The sequence below is a fragment of the Epinephelus lanceolatus genome, chromosome 8 (genome assembly GCF_041903045.1).
Source record: "Epinephelus lanceolatus isolate andai-2023 chromosome 8, ASM4190304v1, whole genome shotgun sequence".
In the NCBI taxonomy this organism is placed as follows: Eukaryota; Metazoa; Chordata; class Actinopteri; order Perciformes; family Serranidae; genus Epinephelus; species Epinephelus lanceolatus.
The window spans coordinates 17,896,413-17,904,813 of NC_135741.1; the positions used below are offsets into that span (position 1 = coordinate 17,896,413).

Sequence of the window (8,401 nt, forward strand, 5' to 3'; positions counted from 1 at the left end):
ACAAGGAATGTCCTCACTGTGCAGGGCACGACAAGAGCTGGTGGGAGTAACGTGCTACTATAGTTAACTCACACACATGCATGACATTTTATCCCGACTGCATGATGGTAAATAACAGGACAGTACTAAAAGAGACCAAGAGAGCGGGGGCAGTGCATTCCCTCGTGTTGTCATGACTTTCACTCATGTTTACTCAGTGATGGCCCAGCCTCTTGTTTTATAATAATCAATTGCATAACGTCTGAGTTGGAGAGGAATCTGGCTATTCCCCACACATTTGAATTGTATGCGTCTCGAGGAGGAGACCACATCAGTAAATCTTGTCAAAAAGATTCCCACATGACTGTGCGCATGTGTGCTGGCCTCTATTTTGTTCTTGAGGAATCTGTGTAGGAAGTGAAGGCTTAAAAAAACAACAACATGGCCCTACCCCACAGTCGCTGCAGAACTGTGTGCAGCCTGCAATATATCGTGACCTATAGCACACTAATTTCACAGGCTACCACTTATCAGTGTGCAAACTACCGTTACACTGGCAGTAATCCATTCTTCATCCCGAGACTTTGCTGCATTACAAAACAAGGAAAGTATTTCTATAATTCAATTGAGTGCCTTTCTACAGAGGATTAAAGGCAGCTGTGCAAGATGAAAAGGCAAGTCGTCTTCAACAATAAATATGTTGGAACAGCCTAAGACCAGTTGTTAAGAGAGCTGCCGCCCTTTTTCTCTCTCCCAATCTCGCTGCCTTCTTCTACCTTCAAATTAGAGAAAACACAACATGCTGTTGCTAAAATAATCTATCACTGTCAACAATTAGGGGCACAAAAAACTCAAGAAACACATTGCCTTTTCTCAGATGTAATAATAGGTACAAAGTGGTGATGTAGGATACAAACAAAATTGTGTCATTCATGTGAAATATCCTGACATTAGCTTACTGACAGGTCAAGCTCATCTAATATACAGTATGATACAGACTGGCTCAGAAATTAAACCCCAAAAAGACGTAAATGTTTTACAAAAGTTATTCGATACAGTTTTTTAAAAGAAGTCTCCTCCCACAAAATGACCATTTTAGTATGGATAGCGAACCACAGAGGCATGCAACAACAACTTAGTCTCTGTTGCATGCCTCCATGGAAAATACTTAACATATTTATTGATTGATAAAGGACCACATTCACTCTGCATTAAACCCTTCCAAACAGGAGCTGCTTGGTGTGCGGAGTTATTTGTTTCATACTTTGCCAGATGTTTCTTTGGTCCAGCACCCACTCCGGTGGACAGTGGGATGTGCGTGTCTTTTGTATTTAACAACAGCAAAACTCTATCAAAACATCTGTTAACAAACTCTGGCATAACTCGTGCGGTATAATCCAAGTCTCATTTATCCAGACATGTGCTCAGTACTTCTCAAACACATGCTTTTCGCTCAAAAGCACATTATAAATGAACTGAAAATGAAACCTATCAACTTGTTTACTTATGAAACAAAATTTTCTTCATGAGTTCAAGGTAACATGGCATGACTAATATATAAAAGGTCATTTTGTGGGTGAAGTATTCCTTTAAGAGGCTGCTCTCAGTAGAAATACATTTTTCACGTGTTACAGACACGCTTGGTCACATAATGGAAAAGTTATTAAGTACTTTAACCAGAAGCAGTGCTGTCACTGGTGATATGTTAGATAGATCTGGCCAAATAATGAGAAGTATCATGGCTGCTCAACCTGCTGTTTTATCACCGTGTGCCACATGGTGGAGGCAAAGATCCAAACTGAGCCTCACTCTGATGATAGGAGGCTTTTAACAGGTTGCATGTTGCCAGACAGGACACAGGCAGACGAGGTCATCTGCTAAATCATATTTATGCAACTTTTGCCAGAATACTCGGACTGCTCATCTAATTAGTTTGTGGAAAGTCATCTGGACTTTTCTCATTGGTGTTTGTCATCCATGGGCCACTCATCTGGATACGTGATTATACAGCTGTGGCATTTCCCGTTGACGAACACTGGAACTGTTTAATTAGCTGGAATAATAGTACCTCTCATCACAGTTAAACAACATATCATCTCAAATATGTTTTGATGGAGCGGACTGTGAACAATACGGGGTGAATATAGTTGAGAGAGAGAGAGCGAGAGGGAAGCGCTACACATCAATAAAGGCAACATGCCGCAAACAGTAGGCAGCCTCAGCAGGAATGTCTTCGGCGCTGATCTCATTGGCATCCAAACGCAGCATTCTGAGCCTGGAGAAGTTTGTCATGTCGACTGTATCGCAGAAACTGCTCAGGGAGAACTCTGAAACACACAAGAGGAGAGAAATATGAGGGGAGGACACAAGTTCTAGTTGTCCTGTTAATGGTTATAAACTGGAACCAAGTTATTCATATAACAGAGAGCTCTCAAACCATGCCAAAGTTCATAAAAATAAGTGCTGCTGTGTTCCTCCTGTGCATGTTTGTGCTACAAGGCTGGATATGGTTCTCATATTTCTATATTAAAGCTACTCTTGTTTGATTAAACTCAGTCAAGACTGTCTTTTTTCCCCTGCAGTTTTCATTATTTTTGGGGTTTTTTATATTGGGAACTTTGGTATTTTGTGCATTAAGTCACTGGAGTGCGACTTTCTATAAAAGATGCAAAGACCTCAATAAGATTAGCTGCTTTAAATCAAACACTTTTCTATCAGACTCTCATTAAGTTAACGCTGCAACCTCATTTGCCGAGTCTGGTCGCACTGGGAGGGTCCACATTTGTGTTGTTAAAAATCTGTGAGACTTGTGCGTCGTTAAGCGCTGAGTTCATCGGCAAGTAAGTGGCAGAGCGTGTGTCTTGCTCTGCCAACCAACCCAATTACAAATCTGAGATAAGAGGGGAAACAGTCGCGGAAAGAATAGATAACTGGTAATATACAGTACACTAGCTCGGCACTGGAAATCTCAATTCAAATCAACATTTTACACAATTTCAGACTGGTTTCAGTATAAAAATGTAAAATATATTGTTTTTGATTGTTAAGAATAAGAGTAAAACATGTATATAATTACAATACATCACAGTTATTCCTTGTACATCACCCTAACATCTCCAACTTGACTTTTAAATTGTTTAGTATGTTTACTTTCACATTACATGTTATAGTAACAGAGAGGTGTCTCTACCTTTGATCTTATTGGCGTGTAAATAAAGGTTCTCCAGGTTCCTACTGACAACAGGGATCTTCTCCAGTTTATTGAAAGAAAGGTCAAGTTCAACCAGCGTGCTGATATTAAAGACATTGGATGGAAGTCCTTTATCTGTCAGCTTGTTATGAGCCAAGCGGACAAACTGCAGTTTAGGATTCATGGTGAGGAAGCCTGGCGGCACACTCTCTATGTTATTAAACTCCAGGTACAGCTGCTGCAGCCTCTCAGGGAGGTTGTCGGGGATTTTCTTCAGCTTGTTTTCCCTCATATCCAGCATAGTCAGAGACTTCAGTCCCTTGAACACACCTCCAATGTCCTCTATAACATTTGCTTGGAGCTGAAGGGTGGTGAGGTTGGCCATCCCTTCGAAGGAGCTGGAAAGGATTTTTGTGATCTTGTTATGATCAAGTCGCAGGTCCGTGACTGACTTGGGCAGGTTGGGAGGCACACGTGTGAGCTCATTGTGATCCAAGAGAAGCCGGTCCAGGTGCTTGAGCTTGCTGAAAACATTCTTGCCGATCTTGTCTGAGCTGAGCTGGTTGTGAAACAGCACGACCCAGACCAAGTTGGTAGCGTTGTCAAACACCCCATCCTGGATGCCTGTGATCTGGTTACGCTGCAGGTAGACGTACTTAATGTGTGAGGGGACGTATGGAACGTGCTGAAGGTTGCGGCCGTGACAGTACATAGCTGTGGGGAAGGATGAGGGGCAGTCGCACTCCAGGGGGCAGTCCACATCCTCGGCCCACAAGCCGGCATGGCGCCGCCGCCCTCGCAGATGGGACAGCCACTGGAAATGACTGTAATACTGACTGGTGCTCAGATCCACTATTCCCATAATGAGGAGGAGCACCACTGTCCGCATCACTGATGGAAAACCCAGGGGGAAAAAAAAAGATATTTACAGAGGATGTTAAATCAAATTCAATCCAATACCTGTAACCCAATCCCAAATCTGTAACACATTGATGATAGGAAATGTTTTGCAAGTAACAGACTCTCCACTCCACTTTTTAAATGTACAGTCAGTACAGTATACCTACCAGCTGGTTGATCAGAGACGACACCTCCTCCCTTGCTCATGTCGCTTGTGTCTTCCTCAGACTGAGTGGAATATGTTGTTGGTATAGGGTAAATACCCCCCCACCCCTACCTCTACGTAGCTGCTGCCCCATCACCAGACACCCACTCTCATTAGAGGACATACACTTTTTTTTTTTTAGCTGCATGTAAAACCTACACCACAACGTATCACCTCCAGCCTGGTCAATAACAATCCCATCTGTGAACCCAGTGCAGACACCTGCTTTTTAACAACCTTATTTTCCCTTTACTGTGCTGTGCCTTATCATTAGGAGAGCCACTTGAAGTCTGGCCTGCTGTTTATTGTATAGCATTGAGAGTATGGAGAGGGTGGAGTGTTATGGTACAGAAAATTTAACGAACCAGGGTAGACACTGTAATTAGGGATGTGTTTCTTCTTATATAACACATCGCGGCTTAGTTACAAATCCAACTCTTAAGCTGCAGCATGTTTTTGTGTATTATTCACTGTTTGTTTCAACATGTACAAAGTATGACGACCCCTGTTATCTGTCCACAACCATCCTCTTCAGACATGTTTTTCTTTCCATCTCTGTCCCTGCCTGCTTCAGGTATTCATAACTTTTGTCAATTACAGTGTTCAAACTGTGGAGAAAGTTAACATATGCTTGTGCTGGCGCCTGCAGACAGGACAGCACCATTATCATCCTGCAGACTGTCTTGAATGAACGGGCCTCACCATTCATGTCCTCCACTGGAGCAGGAAAATTGCAGGCAGAGTTTCAGGGATTATGTTGGGGACGGCTTCCTCTGCCCCTCTGAGGAAGTAAACGATGACGTGCTAATTTGAAAATGGACAAGATTCAGCACGTAATTGACCTTAATCATCAAACAATTACATGAAAGGAAAGTGGACCTGGGGTTACACAGATGGGACTCCTCTGCACAATGGTCTTGGCAGGTTTTTAGTCACAGCACAACAATCTTTGGCCGAAATACTCACTTTATCCAAAACTTGATTAAACAGTAAACACTGTTTTTTAAAAGAGATGTTACATGATCCAGTGTCACAGAAGCGATGCCTATCATTCTGTTATAACTGTGTTAGCAAAAATCATAAATGGAAATCTTTCCTCACAAATGTGTCCAAAGTAGCAGTTACTAGGAAATTAAAAAAATTCCAGGAAAACAATGTCACTTTGAAAACTTTGATGTTGCATTTCAGTTACGATCAAACAATGGTAAAATCTCCCTTCGATCCACATTATACAATAAGCATTAATATTTTGCATCTGGACAGCTTTGTTTTCTGAGTGTGTGTGTGTCTCAGAATGTGCCACAAAGACAGTCTGAATTGAAACAGGATGCAAATGCTGGAAATGTCGTGTTGTAATTAGAGCAACATGTTTAATCCAAAACATTCTGTGTGGGCGTCATTTGTTCATGGATCCAACTACAGCCTGAAAAGCCTAACAGCCTACAAAGTCCAAATTATATGACAGCACACAATAGGCGTTGATGCCTGAGGCGCTTTGCTGTTGCGAGCTGTACCATAAGGTAAAACCAAAACTATTTCTTGTCACGAATGGATTTCACTATAAACTCAAGACGGGGGACTGCAATGAAAAGAATATGCTACTTTATAACATATTTGAGTTTTTACTGCTCGGGAATTCTTTAAAAAATTAGGTGATGACAGTGCGGTGATTTTTTAAGTACATGCATGTATGAATGACATTACTGGTGCCTGATGTCTTTTAGCACATTTACTAATGAGGGCTACAAATATACTGTTGGTAAATTCCAATAGTTTTTAGATAGATTACAGCATTTTGAGCACATTTCTTGGCAAATAATTGGATGGACTGTCATGACATTTGCTTCAAGTTGTTGGGATAAAATGACCATGGGTCACTTTACAGTCGTCACTTACGTTGGATACAACGTGAGCATGTTAACAATTGCTCATGTTTTAGCTTACATTTTCTGCATTACAAAAGCTGCAGATTGCTTCTAAATTCTTAGGTCTCTCTTTGAGGAGACTTCAAAACCTTTTAGTCTTTTTTATTTTATCTTGTGTCATAGTTGACGTTCAATTGTAGCAAGTAAATTCTGCAGCTACCCGTCCATCCACCTGTTACTATAGTTCAGTCAGGACCAATTCAGTCATTGAAAACTTTATTTCCATTTGCAGTAATATATTTGGTGGTATGGCTCTGTTCAGGGGCCTCTCTGCCTTTCCTAAATCTACGATGAAAGCCTCTTCCATGCGCCTATGTGGAAAGCCTAAGGCAGAGAGAGCACACCTCTCTGCCCTTCCACACACAAACAAGGAAAGCCTGAGACAGAAAGAGCAAACCTCTCTGCCCTTCCACGGGCCTACATGAAAAGACAAAGGCAGGGAGAGCAGCAGCAAAGACCCCAGAAACATAACAGAGCAGCATTAATGACAAACAGAAATGACACTGATAAGTCAGACACAGCATGAAAAGGAGGAGCTGGGGTGGAGGTGGGTTGCAAAGCGGCTTGCAGAGGAAGCAGCAACAGTAGGCAGGCCAGAGCAGTTTAAATAGGGTGCCTTGAATGAGATTCACCAAGTGGTTGCATAGAAAGGATTCATGTGCTCTATCAGCTGACTCCCTTCCCTTTTAGATCAGCTGATGTAGCTGGGATGTGAGCTGAGCTTGACATCGGGTCCTGCCTGAACTAACGCTATGCTCAATTTTTGTATTGTTCACTTTTTTTTCCCGCTTTTAATATTTGTTTTAAATTCAGTTTAGTTTCAGTTCGTTCCCAGAGTTTGTTTGTTTCAGTTTAATTTTAATTTTTTTAGCATTATTTTTTTTATAAAATGGTGGGTCATTTTTAGGAGCAAGATTTAAGAAGTTCAGAACATATGACAGCATATATAAAAATAACAATAAAACAATGGTGTGTCAATACAAACGCAACACTTTGTGAAGGCAATTGACTCACTGTCATGTAGACATCCCAGTCTCAATAAACAAGTGCACCAGTGCCTTCCCATGTCTGTTGTCTTGACCAATTTGTCCAAATTAACGAAAACTAAAGACATTTCCTCGATTTTTTGGTTAGTTTTGTACGTACACACTTTCGTTTCAGTTTTTGTTTATTTTCTTAAATCTAATTTTCATATTTATTTCACATAACTAAGATGTTTATTCACACCTAGTTTTAACTGTAATAACCTTGCCTTCCACATATGAACAATATAATGGACATTAAAAGTAAAATTACAACTGAATTTAGCAGAAGTTACTCGCTGATTATTCGTACATAGCCACAACTAGAAATGTGTTAGCTTGTTAGTCTATTGCATCATTACACATTTTGCAAGCAGCTGTTTTTCTGAAAACTTAATACTTGTGTCTCTGCACAGCAAATGCACAACAGATAAAAGAGACCTGTGTTACAAACTGTGGAGCCCCAGAATTTCTTTTATAGTGGTGGCCACATTCTGGTGGCCAGAACTGAATTTCAGGAAGTCTATTATGCTGTTGAAGTGGGCACAGCCTCCTGGGCATAGCCGAGGTGCTTGAGCAAGGCAGCGAATCCCCCCAACCGCTCGGGGCGCCTGTCCATGGGCAGCCACCTCACTCTGACATCTCTCCAATTAATACATGTATAAGTCCTGTTTGTGCATGTGTGTATTTTGGACCTGTGTGTATATGACAAACACAGAGCGAAAAAAAGTGAGTTTCCCCTTGGGTATTAATAATGAAGTGTATCTAACGTTAGGCTATAAACAAACTACATTGCGGTCACCACAACAAGGCTGTAAAGACGAGTTTATGTGTCTTCAAAAGTTAAAAGGGGGTTTAAAGCATCTAACAAAAAAAACCCATTCAAAAAAAGCCACTGACTTTGAGACGAGGGAGCTGGGAGTGCTCATGTACAAAGTTATTTGAGGGTATTATGACTCTCTCCTGCAGCACTATTTTCATTTGGGGGGGGGGTGGGGGGTGGGGGGCACGGGGGCACGGGGGCGGGGGTGTCAGTGTATCAGGCTCGTCATGCCCCCCCCCCCCCGGCCACTTTTTAGAGTGCCACTGGTGAAAAATGCAGTGGTGGTATGGCAAAATGTGGGCCTTTTTTTTTTGCAAAATGAAAACTCCAAAACAAGTGTTTAATAACTGTTCCAGA

The 8,401-nt window shown here is 41.6% G+C and overlaps 1 protein-coding gene across 1 annotated transcript; it reads right to left on the bottom strand.

Moving 5' to 3' along the window:
• Window positions 1-842: 842 nt before the first annotated feature.
• Window positions 843-8,138, bottom strand: LOC117258520 (fibromodulin). The gene is made up of 3 exons (XM_033629508.2): window positions 4,237-8,138; window positions 3,170-4,060; window positions 843-2,306 (listed from the first exon to the last, which is right to left on the bottom strand). Exons 1-3 carry the CDS (start codon window positions 4,274-4,276, stop codon window positions 2,155-2,157), a joined length of 1,083 nt encoding a protein of 360 aa, XP_033485399.2. The 5' UTR covers window positions 4,277-8,138; the 3' UTR covers window positions 843-2,154.
• Window positions 8,139-8,401: the final 263 nt, after the last annotated feature.

Bases quoted from the DNA above. Each gene is read 5' to 3' on its own strand.
- LOC117258520 (XM_033629508.2), bottom strand. From the start codon at position 4,276: ATGAGCAAGGGAGGAGGTGTCGTCTCTGATCAACCAGCTG. The intron at 4,061-4,236 runs GTAGGTATACTG...GTTTTCCATCAG, and splicing joins CGTCTCTGATCAACCAGCTG to TGATGCGGACAGTGGTGCTC. The intron at 2,307-3,169 runs GTAGAGACACCT...TGTGTGTTTCAG, and splicing joins ACACGCCAATAAGATCAAAG to AGTTCTCCCTGAGCAGTTTC.